The 22,121-nt window shown below is 40.7% G+C and overlaps 1 protein-coding gene across 4 annotated transcripts in view; it reads left to right on the top strand.

Moving 5' to 3' along the window:
* The window catches only part of CA10 (carbonic anhydrase 10), a 791,040-nt gene that overhangs the window by 679,351 nt on the left and 89,568 nt on the right, over window positions 1-22,121 (top strand). For 2 of the 4 annotated variants that reach the window (XM_070478462.1, XM_070478464.1), the window contains one exon: window positions 7,270-7,431. The exons of the other annotated variants lie outside the window; for them this stretch is intronic. In XM_070478462.1, coding sequence (XP_070334563.1) covers window positions 7,270-7,431 — 162 coding nt within the window. The remainder of the gene's footprint in view (window positions 1-7,269; window positions 7,432-22,121) is intronic. 4 annotated transcript variants of the gene reach the window in all.

The following is a 22,121-nucleotide window of genomic DNA, read 5'->3' as shown; positions in this document are numbered from 1 at the left end:
CCCTTGTCTGTACTACAAGGCCATAATGCCCACCTAACAGTGCGCTATGAGGTTTTAAGGTGGTGGAAAGGGAAATTCATAATGCCTGGTACATAGTTGGTGCTCAAGAAATATATTATGATGTGAATGAATTAATGAATGATTACCAGTATCCCTCTGGCTTTTGGATGATAAGAGTCTGATTCACTAGACTGATAACCAAGTTCTGAGAAAGGACATCTGAAGGAGGAAATAAGCTGAGGACAAAACTAAGGCAGGACTGGTGGTTGGGGAAGGGAACTGTGGCTGCAAGATCTGCAGAAAGAAGAGTACTAAATGGAGGGAACGCATCTAAAAATTTTCTCTCCTTTCATACAGACTCCAACAAGTTGTGGCAGCTTCTAGTAAGTGAAATTTGAATATAAGCTAGAAAGTTTGATAGAATGTCCAATTTGTCAAAGTAGGATTCTTCTGGCAACACATTAGAAAAATTACTGTGAAATTACCTTTCTTGGTCAGTTTCCATATATGGAGGGATACCTGATAATTAGTTATTATAAAAATTTAATTTAAGGTTAAAAATAATATTTAAAAAATTAAGAACTTGAGGGAAGGAACTTGATGTTTGTTAAATATCTTGGGATTCAACCAGTGCACATAACAAAGGTCCCAATCTTTACTTAGAGAAAGTAGGCCATAAACAAGAGCTTAGGAAAACAGACAATAAACTAGAAACATATAAAAATTAAATTATTATTATGGCTTGAATTGTGGCTCCCAAAAGGTTATGTTCAAGTTCTAACTCCCAGTACCTGTGAATATGACCTTATTTGGAAACATGATCTCAGCAGATTTAATCATTCTAGCTAAGGGGATATCATCAGGGTGGGCCTTCGTCCAAGGACTAGTCTCCTTATAAGAAGAGGGAAATTTGGACACATGCAAACAAAAAATAGCCACATGAAGACAGAGGCAGAGACTGGAATTATGCTGCCACAACCCAAGTATTGCCAAAGATTGCTGGCTTTCTTCAGAAACTAGGAGAGAGGCATGGGGCAGAATCTTCCTCAAAGACACCAAAAGGAGTCAACCCTGGCCACACCTAAGTTTGGACTTCTAGTGTCTAGAACTGTGAAGGATAGTTGCTGTACAATATTATACATGTTACAAGTGTACAATACAGTGATTCACAATTTTTAAAGGTTATAATCCATTTATAGTTATTACAAAGTATTGTAATATTGCCATCATTTCATGCAAATAGATTGGGGGGGGGAATGGAAACAGTGACAGGCTTTATTTTCTTGGGCTCCAAAATCACTATGAACAATTGCTGCAGCCATGAAATTAAAAGACTTTTGCTTATGAGAGAACTAGACAGTGTATTAAAAAGAAAAGGCATCAGCTTTCCTACAAAGATCCTTATAGTCAAAATTATAGTTTTTCCAGTGGTCATCTACAGATGTGAGAGTTGGGCTAAAAGGAAAGCTGAACACTGAAGAATTGATGCTTTCAAACTGTGGTGCTGGAGAAGACTCTTGAGATTACCATGGACAGTAAGGAGAACAAACAAGTCAATCCTAAAGGAAATCAACCCTGAATATTCATTGGAAGTACTGAAGCTGAAACTCCAATATATTGGCCGCCTGATGCAAACAGCTGACTCAATGGGAAAGACCCTGATGCAGGGAAAGATTGAGGGCGGGAGGAGAAGAGGGTGACAGAGGATAAGATGGTTGGATGGAATTATTGACTCAAAGGATGTGAGTTTGAGCAAACTCCAGAAGACAGTGAAAGACTCCAGAAGACAGTGAAAGACAGGGAAGCCTATCATTCTGCAGTCCATAGGGTCACAGAGTCAGACATGACTGAGTGACTGAACAACAACAACAAAATATTAGTTATATTTCTCCTGTTGTGCAATATATACTGATAGCTTCAGTTCAGTTCAGTCGTTCAGTCGTGTCCGACTCTGCGACCCCATGAACCGCAGCATGCCAGGACTCCCTGTCCATCACCAATTCCCAGAGTCTACCCAAACCCATGTCCATTGAGTCAGTGATGCCATCCAACCATCTCATCCTCTGTCGCCCCCTTCTCCTCCTGCCCTCAATCTTTCCCAGCATCAGGATCTTTTCAAGTGAGTCAGCTCCTCACATCAGGTGGCCAAAGTATTGGAGTTTTAGCTTCAACATCAGTCCTTCTAATGAACATCCAGGATTGATCTGCTTTAGGATGGACTGGTTGTATCTCTTTGCAGTCCAAGCGACCCTCAAAAGTCTTCTCCAACACCATAGTTCAAAAGCATCAATTCTTCAGTGCTCAGCTTTCTTTATAGTTCAACTCTCGCATCCATACATGACTACTGGAAAAAACATAGCCTTGACTAGATTATACATCTAGTAGTTTGTACCCCTTAATCTCCTACCCCTATATTGCCCTTCCTCCTTCCCTCTCCCCACTAGTGGTAACCACTAGCTTTTTCTCTATATCTGTGTCTGCTTCATTTTTGTCATATTCAGTAGTTTGTTGTACTTTTTTGGTTCCACTTATAAGTAATATCATAGCTTTTGTCTTTCTCTGTTGAACTTATTTTACTCAGCATAATGCCCTCCAAATCCATCCACATCACTGCAAATGGCAAAACTTTATTTTTTTAATGGTTGAGTAGTGTTCCATTGTGGTATGTATATATGTATATATGTATATGTATATATGTATAGAGATATGTGTTTATATATATCCATTCTTCTGTCGATGGACATTTAGGCTACTCTCATATCTTGGCAATTTCAAAAAATGCTTCTATCATCTTTGGGATGTATGTATCTTTTCTCATTAGTATTATTTTCTTTTTTTGGTATACACCCAGGAGTGGAATTGCTGGACCATAGGGTAGCCCTATTTTTAGTTTTTTGAGAAACCTGCATGCTGTTTCCCACAGTGCCTGCACCAATTTACATTCCCAATAATGTTGAGTGTTCCCTTTCTCCACAACCAATATTTGTTATTTCTGTTCTTTTTGATGATAACCATTCTAGTTGGTGTGAAGTGATATCTCATTGTGATTTTGATTTGTATTTACCTAATGATTAGCTTCAGTCCATGGAGTTGCAAAGAGTCAAACACATCTTAGAAACAGAACTGAATTGATCATTGGTGATGTTGAGCATTTTGCATATGCATACTAGCAATCTGCATTTCCTCTTTGGAAAAATGTCTACTCAGTTCATCTGCCATTTTTTAATTGGGTTGTTTTTGTTTTTGAGTTGTGTGAATGGTTTATATATGTTGGATATTAATCCCTTATCAGTCATATCTCTTGCAAATATTTTCTCCCTTTCAGTAGATTGTCTTTTTGTTTTGTCAATTGTTTCCAGTGCTGTACAAAAATTTTTAAGTATCATTAAGTCCCATTTGTTTATTTTTGCTTTTTTTCCCCTTTACTTTAGAACACAGATCTGAATTTTTTTAAAAATATATTGCTGTGATAAATTTTTGTTGTTTTTAGTTCATGGTAATTTGTTATAACAGCCTAGGGAAGCTAACACATGTAGTATATTGAAAGATGGTAGGTGCTAGAGAGAAAAGTAATATATAAAGCATGGTGAGAAGGATGAGGAAGGAAGAAGGCGGGTGGGCAGGCAAGGCTTGTCTAAAGACAGTGGGGCAGGCAGCTTGGAGAAGGTGAGACATAAGCAAAACTTGAGGGCACGAGGTGAGCCAAGCAGGAAGCAGATGTGGTGGAGGTCTCACAGTGGAGTGTGCCACATTTGAGGAAAACCAAGGAGGCCAATGTGACAGGAGTATGAGCAATCAGAGGTGACCGTGGGGTCAGACCTTGTTAGCCATTGCCAGGGTTTATACTCTCACGTGGACCTGGGTAGGAAGCTGTGGGATGGTTCTGAGAGTTGCAGCCACATAGTCTGGAATCGGACTGAAAATGCTCACTTTTCTGCTGCATTGAGAACAGATGGAAGCAAGGGAAAGATACAAGGAGGGAACGTGTTAGAGGCCACCACAGCAATTCAGCTAAGAGCACTCCCTGTGCAGAGAACTTTGCCAGTTTCCTCAGCAAGACCCTGCTGGTTAGCGGACAGAGCTGGTGTTCCCTGTCTGGTTCTCTCCTCAGCATCAATCACCTAGCAGGCCAATCACTCAAAGGTCTAGTTTCTAGCCACAGACTTGACACAAACTGGCTCTGATACCTGGCGAGGAAAGAAAGGTTTCTCACGTTGCATGAACTCCTGAGTTTCATTGTCCTCAACTCTAATGTCTACTTCTTGTGGATATTGCAGAAATCATATAGGTGAACAACTATGGAAGCATTAAAAAGCATAAAATGCTAGATAAATGCAAGTGATTGGAAATAGTACTAATAATAGTCACCTCTATTTACCCTGCAACCACCAGCCTATAAATACTGCTAAAATAATTTGTAAATGAATAGACTGATTTGTATGAGGAGATGAAACTGATGTACACATAACTGGGAATGATTTCTCATTTAATAGAATTCATTTTTAAAAGATCAGTGATAACCTGTTGCCATAGGCCATCTGTTGGGCCAGGAACATGGCCTTTTCATGCAGAACTGTACCTTCAGATGGGACAGCAGTTTACCAACATATTATAACTGAACACATTGAATTCTTCTATAAGGCTCTTTTTTTTATCTTTTCTTTTTTAATTTTTTTTTCTTTTTTTTTTCTCCCCATTTATTTTTATTAGTTGGAGGCTAATTACTTTACATCATTGCAGTAGTTTTTGTCATACATTGAAATGAATTAGCCATGGATTTACATGTATTCCCCATCCCGGTCCCCCCTCCCACATCCCTCTCCACCTGATCCCTCTGGGTCTTCCCAGTGCACCAGGCCCTAGCACTTGTCTCATGCACCCAACCTGGGCTGGTGATCTGTTTCACCCTAGATAATATACATGTTTCGATGCTGTTCTCTTGAAACATCCTACCCTCGCCTTCTCCCACAGAGTCCACAAGTCTGTTCTATACATCTGAGTCTCTTTTTCTGTTTTGCATATAGGGTTATCGTTACCATCTTTCTAAATTCCATATATATGTGTTAGTATACTGTAATGGTCTTTATCTTTCTGGCTTACTTCGCTCTGTATAATGGGCTCCAGCTTCAACCATCTCATTAGAACTGATTCAAATGAATTCTTTTTAATGGCTGAGTAATATTCCATGGTGTATATGTACCACAGCTTCCTCATCCATTCATCTGCTGATGGGCATCTAGATTGCTTCCATGTCCTGGCTATTATAAACAGTGCTGCGATGAATATTGGGGTACATGTGTCTCTTTCAGATCTGGTTTCCTTGGTGTGTATGCCCAGAAGTGGGATTGCTGGGTCATATGACAGTTCTATTTCCAGCTTTTAAAGAAATCTCCACACTGTTTTCCATAGCGGCTATACTAATTTGCATTCCCACCAACAGTGTAAGAGGGTTCCCTTTTCTCCACACCCTCTCCAGCATTTATTGCTTGTAGACTTTTGGATAACAGCCATCCTGATTGGTGTATAATGGTACCTCATTGTGGTTTTGATTTACATTTCTCTGATAATGAGTGATGTTGAGCATCTTTTCATGTGTTTGTTTGCCATCTGTATGTCTTCCTTGGAGAAATGTCTGTTTAGTTCTTTGGCCCATTTTTTGATTGGGTCATTTATTTTTCTGGAGTTGAGCTGGAGGAGTTGCTTGTATATTTTTGAGATTAATCCTTTGTCTGTTGCTTCATTTGCTATTATTTTCTCCCAATCTGAGGGCTGTCTTTTCACCTTGCTTATAGTTTCCTTTGTTGTGCAAAAGCTTTTAAGTTTCATTAGGTCCCATTTGTTTATTTTTGCTTTTATTTCTAAAATTCTGGGATGTGGGTCATAGAGGATCCTGCTGTGATTTATGTCGGAGAGTGTTTTGCCTATGTTCAGACTATACTACAAAGCCACAGTCATCAAGACAGTATGGTACTGGCACAAAGACAGAAATATAGATCAATGGAACAGAATAGAAAGCCCAGAGATAAATCCACGAACCTATGGTCACGTTATCTTCGACAAAGGAGGCAAGGATATACAATGGAAAAAAGACAACCTCTTTAACAAGGGGTGCTGGGAAAACTGGTCAACCACCTGTAAAAGAATGAAACTAGAACACTTTCTAACACCATACACAAAAGTAAACTCAAATTAAAGATCTAAATGTAAGACCAGAAACTATAAAACTCCTAGAGGAGAACATAGGCAAAACACTCTCCGATATAAGGCTCTTTTTATTTTTAATGAAGACTAGCTTTGTTCTCCATGCTTGGGAGAGATGTCTTGGTTGAAGCTAAGTGAAGGATGGGTGTGAGGTCAGAGGACACCTGCTGGCAGACAGGTACTCACATGAATTGGTGCCCTGGGGGCCGCCCACATCTCTGATGGAAGACGGAGGAGGTTGGTTCAAACGAAGCTTGGAGCAAAGACCAGAGGAAAGGTGACAATGGGTAGCAGGTTCACATCTGTCATATGTTTGTTCTAAGTCCTAAGTAAAACTGAAAAAGACACACAATTTGTCACACAATCTTGAAAGGCTTAGAGCACAGGTTGTTTTGCCTCAGGGTCCAGGTGAGCCTTAGCAACAGAGAGTAGAGGAGAGGAGCGTTTTCTCCCTTTCTGGGGAGAACAAAGCAATAGTAGTCAGAGTCAACGATGGAAGAAGAGTAGCAGTAGATAATATGCTGGGCAATGAGAAAGCAGCTGGAGGCCTACTGGGTCTGGATAGGGGGCAGGGAAGCATGGGCAGGGAGCCCACGGAGGGCTCCTCATGACTTCAAGTATCTGAAGCCGCTGAAAGCCTGGAGCTGGAGAAGAGGACCAGACTGGTAACTGGGACCACTTTGTTTCGTTGTGTTAGTCACTCAGTTGTGTCCGACTTTTCATGACCCCATGGACTAGAGCCCACCAGGCTTCTCCATCCGTGGGATTTTCCAGGCAGGAATACAGGAATGGGTTGCCATTTCCTTCTGCAGGGACCCCTTTAGGGTCTCATAAATGACTACAGAAGATATAAGAGTGTCAGGAGAGGGAGTTGAGGTCCTGCTGCTGGGCAGGGGTGTCAGTAGTAAAGTTTGAACATTGGAATTGTTCATAATCCCAGGATGAAGAAAACTGGGGAAGTGGGGTATGCATCAATAATAGCTAATTTCACTGCAGTCGCTGAAAGATTTCATTCTTTGATGAATGTATATATTCATTTATTTACTTATTCATTCTTTCATTCAATAGATATTTGTGGTGGGCTCCCCTGGTGGCTCAGATGGTAAAGAATCTGACTGTAATACAAGAGACCTGGGTTTGATCCCTGGGTTGGCAAGATCCTCTGGAGGAGGGTGTGGCAACCTACTCCAGTATTCTTGCCTGGTGAATCTCCATGGAGAGAGGAGCCTGGTGAGTACAGTCCATGGGGTTGCAAAGAGTTGGGCATGACTGAGTGACTAAGCACAAGTACTGTATGCCAGGCCCTCTTCCAGTTGTCAGGGACACATCAGCCAGAAAAAGCAAAGTGGATGGAAGAGGGTGCAGAGCTAATTACTGTAGTCAAGACAAACCTCATGGAGGAGGAAACATGCAAGCCAACATTTGAAGAGGTGAGACACGGTATCTGACTGAGACATGTTTTGAGCAAAGGGAAGAGCTGGTGCAAGTCTCTTGCCTGATGAGTTTGAAAAATAGCCAGGACGTGAATGCAGCTGGAGATGAGTGTGCAATGGAAGGATATCATAGAATTTAAGTGTCATGGCAGTCTGAGTGCAGGTTGGAAAAGGCTTTCCAGACATAGAGGATTTCAGAAGGGAGTGCGTTTATTAAAAATAAAAAGTAGAGATAATGAATGCACCCTGCACACACTGTACTGACCTCCTGACAGACCAGGGAGAGTTGATGCTTTTCATGGGTTAGCAGTCAATTTTTACCCTCAAGACAAAGAAAATTGCTGCTGAAAGTTTCCATTACGTTAGGGTGCTATAGGCTGACTGCTGGTGTGGAAATTCTTTTACTAATTTGAGGTAAAAAACCCTGTTGGTGATGATCAGGGTGACTTTTGGCAACTTGTTCTAGTCTCTGCTTCTGTGGCCTTGGTGCAAGGCCTTGCACCTGTGACCTTGGGATAGGACTCCACAATAAGTACAGAAAGGATTGGGAGGTCTAGTTTTTGTAGGACATTTGACACATTTAATCTTCAGAATAAAATTGAAATAGACACTGGACAAGGGTCTGAAATCCACTGGTATAGGCTATAGAGCTTGGCCTCTACAAATCATGAGACCGCATGAACCACGTGATGATCAAGAAAATTACATTTTGTGTGTATGAAACAGTTGGTGCAAGATTCCAAACATGGGGATGAACTTGATGTTTCAGGTCAGAATGTCTAGGTCTTATGGATAAGAGAGGAACAATATAAAATGAAATTATAAAGGTGAGATGAAAAAGGTCATGGAGGGCTTCAACATTCAGGATAATTAGCTTGGATTTCATTCTATATGAAATGGAAGTCATCAGAGGTTTCTAATCAGAGTATGATATAGCTTGGTTTTAACTGTAAAATCACTTTGGATACCAAAAGGAGAATAAATGAGGGAGAAGCCAAATATAAGCAGACAGGACCTGGTGGCCTAGTGGTTAAGAGTCTGCCTACCAATGCAGGGGGCACCGGCTTCAAACTCTGGTTCAGGAAGTTCCCACATGTTGCAAACACCATTGCTACTGAACCTGCACCCTAAAGCCTGTGCTCCACCACGAGAAAAGCCACCACAATGAGAAGCCCACACATCATGACTTGAGGGTGGCCCCAGCTTGCTGAAACTAGAGAAAGCCTACATGCAGCAATGAAGATCCAGCACAGCCAAAAATAAATAAATAAACATTAAAAAATAAGCAGATATTAAATGATCCAGTCTAAGCTAGATGGTTGGAGGATGTTGTTATTTTCAAGTTAGATTTGAAGAATTTGCTGGTAGCTTAGATATAGATACTCAGAAAAAGAGCAAAAGAGCAAGAATAAGAATAAAATTTAGATTTGGAGCTTGAGCAATTAGTGGATGGAGAGGCCTGGAGAGAACCAGGAATAGAGTGGGGATATAATTGTGTTTGACCCTGTTAAGTTTGAGACACCAATTATACATCCCATCAGAGAAGTGAAGTAGTCAATCTTAAAGGAAATCAGTCCTGAATATTCATTGGAAGAACTGATGTTGAAACTGAAACTCCAGTACTTTGGCCACCTGATGTGAAGAATGGACTTGTTGGAAAAGACCCTGATGCTGGGAAAGATTGAAGGTGGGAGGTAAAGGGGACGACAAAAGATGAGATGGTTGGATGGCATCACTGGCGCTATGGACATGAGTTTGAGTAAACTCTGGGAGTTGGCGATGGACAGGGAGGCCTGGTGTGCTGCAGTCCATGGGGTTGCAAAGACTCAGACATGAATGAGCTACTGAAACTGAACTGAACTGAATTGAGTCAAGAAGTCTAAAGCAGAGGTTTTCAACTTGGTTGAACATTGGAATCACCTGCACATTGAACTCACTGATGCCTGGGTCCCACCCCCAAAGATTCTGACTAATTGGTCTAGGGTGTGTCTGGATGTTGAGATCTTTGAAAATATCACCCTCAGGTGATTCCAGTATTTAGATAACTTTGAGATCCACTGACCTAGAGCTTCAGAGAAAGGTTAATTAAAGATTTAATTTTAAATGTCAGATTATAGATGATGCTTAAAGTCAAGGAATTGAATGAGATTCTTTGCAAAGGTAGTGAGCCTGGAGAAGAGCAAGGTCCAAGCCCTCAGGTGGCACCAAAGCATGGGGCACATCAATGCTTAGAGAGTGACCAAAGGAGCTGGCGAAAGAGCATGGGAAGCAGCAGTCAGGACTTAACTCACAGAATGGTCAGCAGGCAATTGTCATTTGTCATTTGTCTTTGTGGAGCATAGGGTACCTGCAAGGCAGGCGTTTATCTGATCATTCTTTTCCCTTTGACTTTTCTGGGGCTCTTTTTCAGCAAAGGAGACTGGCTTCTTCAGCCTTCCTCTCTGTTATATCTTTGGCTGCTGCTCAGGTCCATTTCTATTCCCTGGTCAGTGTAATGCAAAACAATTCATTTAGCATCTGTTCCTCCTTTTGATTGTTTGTTCCAAGACATATTATTCCACATTTGTCCACATTAAACTTCATTTTATCACCCATTATGCCAAGTCCTTCAATGATCTGGGCCCCTCTGTGTTTGATTATAAGGTTTGGTGATTTGCTGTGCCTGCAAAAGCTGTCATTTGCAGATTTAAAATTCTTCTAGCAGGGCCATTAGGTGGCTCATTAGCATCAGTAACACAAAGGCAGCTTTGTAGAGGCACAATGTAGAAACACATTGGACCTGGGTCAGTTCGTTTTCTGGAAAACACAGTGACACTCAAGCCTTCTTCTAACCCACCTCATTCAGGGCTTCCTTCTTGTCGTGTACCAACAATCAGAGTGTCTCTAACAGTTCACAGGCTTCAACTCTTGATTCTTCATGCCATCCTCCCTGGCATCCATAGCCTTCAGAAGTCTGAATTTTTTTTTTCTTTTTTTCAGTCCATTGTTTTTTTTTTTAAAGTGGGGTATAATTGCTTTATATTACCGTGTTAGTTTCTGCTATACAACCATGTGAATCAGCTATATGTATACATGTGTTTCCTTCCGCTTGAGCCACCCTGCCTCCCCGACTCCATCCCGTCTCTCTAGGTCATCATGAGTGCTGAACTGAGCTCTTTGTGCTATACGGTACTTGCCCACTAGTTATCTATTTTGCACGTGGTAGTGTATCTATGGGTTTCCCAAGTGGCTCAGTGTAAAGAACCTGCCTGCTAATGCAGGAGACATAAGAGATACCAATTTGATCCCTGAATTGAGAATATCCCCTGGAGGAGGGCATGGCAACCCACTCCAGTATTCTTGCCTGGAGAATTCCACAGACAGAGGAGACTGGAGGGATACTGTCCCTAGGGTCACAAAGATGTGGACAAGATTGAAGCGACTTAGCACACATGCATGTAGTGTATACATATCAATGCTACTCTCTCAATTCATCCCATCCTCTCCTTCCCCTGCTGTGTAAACCACTCAAACCAGCCTGCCTCTGGCTATTTCTCATCAAGCTGGGGGTATTTTCCAACCATCTCTCACTTAATTTTAAGGAACATTTCTGGACATCAAACATATATTTGCATTTCCAGCATTTGAGTCTTCATACACCATAGCTGATAAACAATATGTCACTCCTGACATCCCTTATGATTCAACTTTGACCCTCACATGGGACCTACAAGGAAGTTTAGGTGGCTGTTGCCTGTCTAACTTTTGCAGTCAGGAATACAGGGCCAAAACTTGTGCTCAGAAACTGGACCTCAAACCCCATCCTTCCTCCCTCCCACCCCAGGCACCAGGACATCTCTTTCTCTGGTCCTTTTAATGAGATTTTATTTCATTATTTCTGCCTTATACTTTTTAATATTTTAAGGTGCAATAAAAACTTCTTGGAGGCCTGAGAAATAATTAATCAAATAACTTATTTATTTCCTTCACAAACACTTAAAAAGCAGTACTCTCAGCCAAGTGGTGCACCCTGCTGTGCAGGGGTCACAGAAACATGAAGGAGTTTCCAGTAGACTGCTGTACCAATAATGCTAACAAAAAATTGTTGAGGTTTAAGTGTACATGCTTTTAATTCCAAACTTTTCTGAAGACTGCTACCACATGCACCTTTCCTCCCCAGATGCCTCAGCTGTCTAAGTTGCTATTCTTAACTGGGCCAATGCCATGAAGCATCTGGGCATAGATGGGTACGTTTGGGGCGATTACAGTGACTTGGGAGGGAAGCTGACATTAACATCCTGCAGGACTGTAGATGCCTTGCAATGCTCAGGACCAACCTGCACTAGCCTGCCAACTGATAAACACTCAGAGAGAGCATGCTTTAGTTTCCTATGGCTGTTCTAACACATGACCACAAGCTTAGTGCTTCTAAATAACATACATTTATTATGTACCATTCGGGAGATCAGAAGTCTAAAATGAACTTTCCTGGGCTAAAATTCAGATACTGATAGGACTGTGTTCTCTCTGGAGGCTCTAGGGAAGGATTCATCTTCAAAGCCAGCAGTGGTCTGTTGAGCCTTTCTCACACTGGATCACTATAATTTGTGCCCCTCTAGCACAAAGACCTCCCTCTGTTCCCCTTCCTCCCTCTTTCACTTACAAAGACCTTTGTGATAAATGAGTTCACTGGGATAATCCAAGATAATCTCTCCATCTCAGGATCCTTAATTTAATCACATTTGCCAAGTCCTTTTTTCCTATGTAGAGTAATGGATCAAATTTCAGAGATCAGACAGGGACGTCTCTTGGGTTGGGTGGGGGGGGGTGGCATTATTCTGCCTGAAACAGAAGGGATGAAAGTCTCCATGTCTGAAGGTTCATTGACAGCATTATCCACTAGAGGGTGCAGACAAATCAGCCATTCTTCCTAAAGCTTGGAAATATTCAGTATCCAGATTAATCTACTGGAGCATTTTCTGCCACATGTCAGGATTTTCAGAACCAGGCACAGATGGTATGGGAGGGTGGCCAACACTATTATTATTATTATTATTTTTTTAATTGGCATATAGTTGATTTACAATGTTGTGTTGGTTTCAGGTGTACAGCAAAGTGAATCAGCTATGCATGTACATATATCCACTCTTTTTTAGATTATTCTCCCATATTGCCCATTACAGAGTACCGAGTAGAGTTCTCTGTGCTATACAGTAGATAACCATCTATTGTGTATATGTTAATCCCAATTTCCCAATTTTCCCCTCCCCTCCCCCTTAAGCCCTGGTAAGCGTAAATTTGTTTTCTACACCTGTGACTCTATTTTTGTTTTGTAGGTAAGTCCATTTGTAGCATTTTTCTGTATTCCACATGATATTTGTCTTTCTTTATCTGACTTATTTCACTCAATATGACAATCTCTAGGCCTATCCATGTTGCAGTAAATGGTTATCCTGGATTTCTTATGTTGAGTAACAGGCTTAAATGGGAATACTATTCATGTTTCTTTTATCTGTCAGTAACAAGCTTTAATCAAGATTGCTGAGAGAAATATCAATAACCTCAGATGTGCAGATGACACCACCCTTATGGCAGAAAGCGAAGAAGAACTAAAGAGCCTCTTGATGAAAGTGAAAGAGGAGAGTGAAAAAGTTGGCTTAAAACTCAACATTCAGCAAACTAAGATCATTGCATTCAATCCCATCACTTCATGGCAAATAGATGGGGAACTAAGGGAAACAGTGTCAGACTTTATTTTTCTGGGCTCCAAAATCACTGAGGATGGTGACTGCAGCCATGAAATTAAAAGACTCTCGCTCCTTGGAAGAAAAGCTATGACCAACCTAGATAGCACATTAAAAAGCAGAGACATTACTTTGCCAACAAAGGTCCGTCTAGTCAAGGCTATGGTTTTTCCATAGTCATGTATGGATGTGAGAGTTGGACTGTAAAGAAAGCTGAGCACTGAAGAATTGATGCTTTGGAACTGTGGTGTTGGAGAAGACTCTTGAGAGTCCCTTGGAGTGCAAGGAGATCAAACCAGTCCTTCCTAAAGGAAATCATTCCTAAAGATTCATTGGAAGGACTTATGGTGAAGCTGAAACTCCAAAACTTTGGCCAACTAATAAGAAGGACTGACTCATTGGAATGACCCTGATGCTGGGAAAGATTGAGGGCATGAGGAGAAGGGGATGGCAGAGGATGAGATGGTTGTATGGCATCACTGACTTGATGTGTTTGAGTTTGAATATGCTCCAGGAGTTGGTGATGGACAGGGAAGCTTGGCGTGCTGCAGCCCATAGGGTCACAAAGAGTTGGACACGACTGAGTGACTGAACTGAACTGAACTGAAGTATGAACTCCTTTTTCTCACACTGACCAGACAATGGGAAGTGACTCAAAGGTGAAAAGGAAAGTTCAATCTTTACAAAAGCTTCACAGAAAATAAAAACTGGTTTTGTGGATAAATGGGGATCAATCTAATCAGAACTTTGTAATGTTAAGGCCTCACAGAGTTTGCCATTTGCAAAACTCTTTCATATACACTATCTAATTCAGCCTACACAATGAGTCTGGAGGCAGTTGGAGCAAATATTATTTTTTATTACCATTTTAATAATGAAAAAACTGTGACAAAGAGAGTTTTAGTAACTTGCCCAAGGTCACAGAATTAATGTGCAAGGTTGGACTTTAAATCCTAGGAGTCACAGGTGCTGTCTTCTCCACCACATGGGATCTCAAAGCTCTAAGAAGCTGATATGCAAAGTGGTAACAAATTTCAAGGCTATCTTCTTTGAATAAAGTAATGCTAGCAAAATAGCATTCAAAATTCTCCAAGCTAGGCTTCAACAGTACATGAACTGAGAATGCCCAGATGTTCAAGCTGTGTTTAGAAAATGCAGAGGAACCAGAGATCAAATTGCCAACATCCATTGGATCATAAAAATAGCAAGGGAATTCCAGAAAAACATCTACTTCTGCTTCATTGACTATGCTAAAGCCTTTGATTGTGTAGATCACAATAAATTGTGCAAAATTCTTAAAGAGATAGGAGTACAAGACCATCTTACCTGCCTCCTGAGAAACCTGTATGCAAGTCAAGAAGCAACCTTTAGAATCAGACAGGGAACAATGGGCTGGTTACAAATTGGGAAAGGAGTACATGAAGGCTGTATATTGTCACCCTGCTTATTTAACTTATATGCAGACTACATCATGCAAAATGCCAGGCTGGATGAAGCACAAGCTGGAATCAAGGTTACGGGGAGAAATATCAATAACCTCATGTATGCAGATGGCACTATACTTACAGAAGAAAGCAAAGAAGAACTAAGGAGTCTTTTGATGAAAGTGAAAGAGGAGAGTGAAAAAACTGGCTTAAAACTCAACATTTAAAAAACTAAGATCATGGCATCTGGTCCCATCACTTCCTGGCAAATAGATGGGGAAACAAAGGAAAGCATGACAGACTGTTTTCTTGAGCTCCAAAATCACTGTAGATGGTGACTGCAGCCATGAAATTAAAAGACACTTGCTTCTTGGAAGAAAAGCTATGAGAAACCTAGACAGCATATTAAAAAGCAGACACATTACTCTGCCAACCATGATCTGTATGAAAGTGAAAGTGAACATTCATGGAATTCTCTAGGCCAGAATATTGGAGTGGGTAGCCATCACCTTCTTCAGTGGATCTTCCAAATCCAGGAATTGAATCCAGGTCTCCCGCATTGTTGGCTAATTCTTTACCAGCTGAGCCACAAGGGAAGCCCCAAGGTCCGTATAGTCAAAGCTATGGTCTTTCCAGTAGTCATGTACAGATGTGAGAGCTGGACCATAAAGAAGGCTGAGCGCTGAAGAATTGATGCCTTCAACCTGTGGTGTTGGCAAAGACTCTTGAGAGTCCCTTGGACAGCAAGGAGATCAAACCAGTCCATCCTAAAGGAAATCAACCCTGAATGTTCACTGAAGGGACTAATGCTGAAGCTGAAGCTCTAATACTTGGCCACCTGATGCAAAGAACTGACTCATTGGAAAGGACTCTGATGCTGGGAAAGATTGAAAGCAAGAGGGGAAGGGGGCAACAGAGGATGAGATGGTTGAATGGCATCACTGACTCAATGGACATGAGTTTGAACAAGTTCTAGAAAATGGACAGGGAAGCCTGGCATGTTGCAGTCCATGGGGTCCCAAAGAGTTGGACAGCACTGAGTGATTGAACAACAACACCACTTTCTTTGTTGTTTTAATTGGACCTGTCATATCTATGCAAGCAGTGTGAAGCCACAGAAAGGATTTAGAATTAGAGGTCAGACAATACCCAGTTTCCACATCTATAATTAGGGATGATAAATTACAGTTTGCTGTTAAAAACTCCTGAGGTGATAGTTAAAAATGCATATTTTCCTTTTCCCCCAGAAAGTCAGATTCAGAAGGTAGAACCCAAATATTCTGAGGGTAGAACCCAAATATGGACTTGTAATAAGCATATATGATAGTTCTTATTAGCAGACAAGTTTAGAAATGATTGGCTCACAGGATTTTCGTTTGAATTAAATATAATAAGATGGTGTATATATCAAGCACTTGGCACAGAGCAGCCTTTTCTAAACCATAGATTTCTTCTCCCTGCCTTCATCAAAATCATGTTCTGTTTTTCCATTTCTTTACTTTTGATTATTGGTATTAAGAAGACAAGCTTCAGCTTCTAATGCCAAAGTTCTGGAACTTTCTCATAGAGAACATGGCCTTGGGTGGGTCAGGGTGGAAGTTAAGCCTTTGGGTAGTTTGATGGAGAATCCATTAAGTTTATATGATTCCCTTAAACAAATTTATTACACCATTCTCTTTCACCCTTATTCAAGGAGCAGGAATATCTAGATTAATGTATTTATTTTACTTGTCTACTGATTTATAAGACCTACCTTCTGCCTTGAGCTCTGAGTGTTTTGCACTTATATAAACAATACACCCCACATAATCTCTCCTATCAAACAAACTACATACTCTAAGATAAATCTATCCTCACTTCCATTTTGCCAGAGGCTTTGGCCTTACGCCTGGTCTCAGCATTCAGATTAAAAAGTGAATGTGAACAAATATTGGCTGCTCAGTCATGTCTGACTCTTTGTGACCTCATGGACAGTAACCCATCAGGCTCCTCTGTCCATGGAATTCTCCAGGAAAGAATACTGGAGTGAGTAGCCATTCCCTTTCAGATTAAACATGAACATAAATCTACCTACTCTCCCATCTTATCGGTTCAGATGCCCAACCAAATGTTTTCCAGAGATATAGTGACAGGCTTTACCTGGAAATTGAATGGCTGCTTGGTGGTCAGAGTTTGAAGAACTTTCTTTCCTGTTGTTTAGTCGTTAAATCATGTCCAATTCTTTGCAACCCCATGGAGTGCAACATGCCAGGCCTCCCTCACTATGTCCCAGAGTTTGCCCAAGTTCACATCCATTGAATTGGTGATGCCATCCAATCATCTCATTCTCTGTTGTCCTCTTCTCTTGCTCTCAATCTTTCTCAGCATCAGGGTCTTTTTCAATGAGTCAACTTTTTGCATCAGATAGCTAAAGTTAAGGGGCTTCAGCTTTAGTATCAGTCCTGCCTGTGAATATTCAGGGCTGATTTCCTTCAGGATTAACTGGTTTGATCTCCTTGCTGTCCAATGGACTCTTGAGAGTCTTCTCCAGCACCATCGTTCAAAGAATCAATTCGTTGGTACTCTGCCTTCTTCATCATCCAATTTTCCATTTGTAAATGACTACTGGAAAGACCATAGCTTCAACTATAAGGACATTTGCAGGCAAAGTGATGTCTTTGCTTTTTAATACACTGTCTAGCTTTGTTATAATTTTCCTTTCAAGAGGCAAACATCTTCTAATTTCATGGCTACAGTTACCATCCACAGTGACTTTAGGATTTTAGAGACCAAGAAAAGAAAATCTGTCACTGCTTCCACTTTTCCCCTTCTATTTCCATGAAGTGATGGAATCAGTGAACTTCTAGATGTTCAAGCTGGTTTTAGAAAAGGCAGAGGAACCAGGGATCAAATTGCCAACATCCGCTGGATCATTGAAAAAGCAAGAGAGTTCCAGAGAGACATCTATTTCTGCTTTATTGACTATGCCAAAGCCTTCGACGGTGTGGATCACAATACAATGTAGAAAATTCTGAAGGAGATGGGAATACCAGACCACCTGACCTGCCTCTTGAGAAATCTGTGTGCAGGTCAGGAAGGAATAGTTAGAACTGGACATGGAACAATAGACTGGTTCCAAATAGGGAAAGAAGTATGTTAAGGCTGTATATTGTCACTCTGCTTATTTAACTTTTATGCAGAGTACATCATGAGAAACGCTGGGCTGGAAGAAGCACAAGCTGGAATCAAGATTGCTGGGAGAAGTATCAATAACCTCAGATATGCAGATGACACCACCCTTATGGCAGAAAGTGAAGAGGAACTAAAAAGCCTCTTGATGAAAGTGAAAGAGGAGAATGAAAAAGTTGGCTTAAAGCTCAACAATCAGAAAACTAAGATCATGGCATCTGTTCCCATCACTTCATGGGAAATAGATGGGGAAACAGTGGACACAGTAGATGACTTTATTTTTTGGGCTCCAAAAATCCCTGCAGATGGCGATTTCAGCCATTAAATTAAAAGACACTTACTCCTTGGAAGGAAAGTTATGATAAACCTAGAGAGCATATTAAAAAGCAGAGACATTACTTTGCCAACAAATGTCCATCTAGCCAAGGCTATGGTTTTTCCAGTGGTCATGTATGGATGTGAGAGTTGGAATGTGAGGAAAGCTGAGCACCAAAAAATAGATGCTTCTGAACTGTGGTGTTGGAGAAGACTCTTGAGAGTCCCTTGGACTGCAAGGAGATCCAACCAGTCCATCCTAAAGGAGATCAATCCTGGGTGTTCATTGGAAAGACTGATGCTGAAGCTGAAACTCCAATAATTTGGCCACCTCATGTGAAAAGTTGACTCATTGGAAAAGACCCTGATGCTGGGAGGGATTGGGTGTAGGAGGAGAAGGGGACAACGGAAGATGAGATGGCTGGATGGCATCACCGACTCGGTGGGCATGAGTTTGAGTAAACTCTGGGAGTTTGTGATGGACAGGGAGGCCTGGTGTGCTGCGATTCATGGGGTCTCAAAGAGTCAGACATGACTGAGCGACTGAACTGAACTGAGCTGATGGAATCAGATGCCGTGATCTTAGACTCTGCAAAGCAGGTTATCTTCACCTGAAGTACAGAAGCCATGACTTGTCCCCAGGACTGAGCACAGTGGCTGGCACTGAATGAAAACGTGATATTTTGTGGTATTTATAGGCCACAGAGTTTTGAGATCTGTGGTCAAAACTTTTCTTTACACAAAAATAAAATAAAAGCAACCCATGTTTCTCCTTTCATTCAGAACAGCTATAACTTATTTCACTCACCCTAACCAATGCTTTTCAACCATGTACAATTTTGGTCCCACAGAGGAGGGGAGATGCCAGGGATGCTTCTAAAAATCCCCCAATGCACAGGACAGCTTCACAACAAATAATTGTCAAGCCCTAGATGTTAATAGTACTAAGATAAAGAAATACTGCCTTACACCAATTGTCATGCTTAACTAAAATTGATCCCTCTCTAATTTTGCCAACCAGCCTGTAACAGCAACTCTTTTGGCAGAAGAAATCCATTTGTGGTCATCAAAGCAAAGAAAGAGGAAATACATTTACTGGACACCACTCTGGACCCAAATATTGTGCTAAGCCTGTCCCAAAGTTTATCTCAGTCAATCTTTTTAACAATCCTTCACTATACCCATTTTACAGGCTATGAAAATAAGGTTAAGAATATTTAAATAATTTACTAAGGGTTACTCAGCTCAGAGAAGACAAAACAAATCATACCAAGCTCTTTCTGATTTTAAGGCCAGCAATCTAACCCCTGTACACAGTGATCATGGGTAGATGGTAGCCATAGACCTTTATCCCTACCCAAATCTTATATTTCAAGGGCACTGTAATTATCACCTAAAACATAGGTTCCCTTTGGATTTGTGCATTCTCTGGCATTTTGGCTTTCCTTGGAATCTGAGGGGAAAAATAAAAGCCTTTCAGCCAAGCATCAGCATCAGTATCATGTGAGTGGCACTCCCTTCATCCAGTCTTTTTATTCCTCAACCCATGTCCTTTCTGCACCATAGCAGAGTCCTAGCCTGACATTGTTAGTGGGAGTGGTATTGATATTTACAAAAAAAAAAAAAAAATTGATATTGCCCAGAATTACAGTCCTCTGTTTTTCATTGCAGTTCCTTTTAGCATCTCTGGTGCCTGGGCAGTAAATGTCAACAGATATTCTCCAGTGATTGTGACAGCCTGAAACACACATACCCCAAAACTCCCTACCCAACTTTGAGAATACTGGGCCCCAAGTTCTCACTCCAGTATTATGCTTGTGCTTTTTTGTGGCTCACAGATACATGTGTAATTCAGTTGTTTTCATCTTCCCAGAGTTGGGAATGGGGTTTCATTGTATCAGAACATTTCTCTTTCTTATTCAAAGGGAAGTTTTAGGGATGCTTTCACATTGGCATTCTGGTCAGTAGCCTGGTTTGTTCATGTTTTTGACACCGAGATCTGCAGTCACATCCCCTGCTTTTCCCATTCCCAAGACTTTGTACCTACTAGAATTCTTTCTCCTCTAAACACAGCTGTTCAGGTCCTGCCCACTAGTCTATCTATTCCTCCTTACTCAAATGCACTTCCAAATCAGAAGCACTTACCACTCAGATGCACTTTCTCCTTGAGATTTCCCCTGATTAATTGAACAGGATCTGGTCTCTCTTTCTACTCTGAAATCCTTTAATATATTATATCAGTCGAAAATAAAGTCTTCCTGTAAAAGGCCAAAGAATAAATATTTTAGGTTTTGTAGGCCGTATGGTTTCAGTAGTAACTGCTCAATACTTCCTTCGTACTAGGGAAGCAGTCACAAGCCTATGTATAAAGGAATGGGTGTGTCCATATTCCACTGAAGTGTTACTTACAACATTAAAATTAGAATATATATATAGTTGTCATGAGGTAGCATGTTTTTGCCCAACCATTTAAAAGTATATAACCATACTTAGTTCATAGGCCATACAAAAACAGTCAGTGAGCCATATTTGACCCACAGGCCATCATTTGCTGAAACATGCTTTATATTATCACTTTCTTTTTGTGTTTATCACATTCTAGCTCCTTGCCATGTCAAGTGTGGTCCTCAGGCCAGCTTCATGGATTTCACCTCAGTCCTTTGAGAAATTCAGAATCTCATGTATAATGAATCAGAATCCTCATTTTAATGAGCTCTCCAGGTGATTTACGTACACAATATAGTCTATACACACTGATAAGGCTTGCTTATTAATTGTTTGTGTCCACACGCTCACCTCCCACCTCCCCACAGTAGACAGTAAACTCTTTGATGGCAAATATGTCTGTCATATATATCTTTGATTCCTTACACTTCACAAAAAAAGGAATATGACTGCTTTTGAGAGTGAATGAATTAATGGATTATGAAAGCTTAATTAATATACCTCTTGGTCTTCAGGCCGCCCTTTTCTCCCTTTCCCTTCACTCTTTATATTATCTGTCTCTCCCAAAAGCTTGATTTTCTATTTTCTGGATGATCCATTAGGGAAAGAGAACAAGTATTTGCTTTGCTAATTAAGATAAAGAGAGAGGCAGAATCTTGGAGATTTCAGATCCTCCCTAATTGTGATTGGAGAACTGCCAATTTTATCCTCCTGATCTGTCTCTCAGAAGGGCTTGCCTGTATGCTTTACCTTCATATTTTTCTCTTGGCTGCATTAAACCATTCCTCTGACCCTGTATTAGATGTTTGCCTCTTTTAGAAGCAGCTGAATTGTTAACAACTTTCATAATTCCTGATTTCTACATGAAATTCCTTGGACTCTCAAGGTCAAATTTGTAACCACGAACACATGCTGGAAGCCACTCATCCTTCACTGAGATCCCCACATGGATCAAGGGATATTTAGTTATAGCAGGAAGCAACAGAATCTTTTAAAATGGTTGTGTTTTTTCAGGAATAACTACATAAATCACATAGGCTCAACCTTTTGCCTCATTTTGTTCTTTAAATATATATACATGAATATTTTTAACGAGTTTTAATATTAGCATCATTAAATTGACCGTGTTAAAGTGAACAATTCCATGGCTCTTAGAACATTGATAATGCTATGCAAACACCGCCTTTATTTAGTTCCAAAACAATTCCATCACCCCAAAAAGAAAACTTGTACTTACTAAATAGTTACTCCCTATTTTCCCCCTCCCTCAACCTCTGACTGCCACAATCTGCTTTCTGATGTGGATCTAACTATTCTGAATATTTCATATAAATGGAATCATACAACATATGACTTTTTGGGTCTGCTAGCTTCTTTCACTTGGCACAATATTCCCAAGTTTCATCTCTGTT

This window comes from Odocoileus virginianus, chromosome 17, assembly GCF_023699985.2.
Source record: "Odocoileus virginianus isolate 20LAN1187 ecotype Illinois chromosome 17, Ovbor_1.2, whole genome shotgun sequence".
Lineage (NCBI taxonomy): Eukaryota > Metazoa > Chordata > Mammalia > Artiodactyla > Cervidae > Odocoileus > Odocoileus virginianus.
The sequence above is the reverse complement of the archived record's forward strand: the minus strand, read 5'-3'. Positions and strand labels throughout refer to the sequence as shown.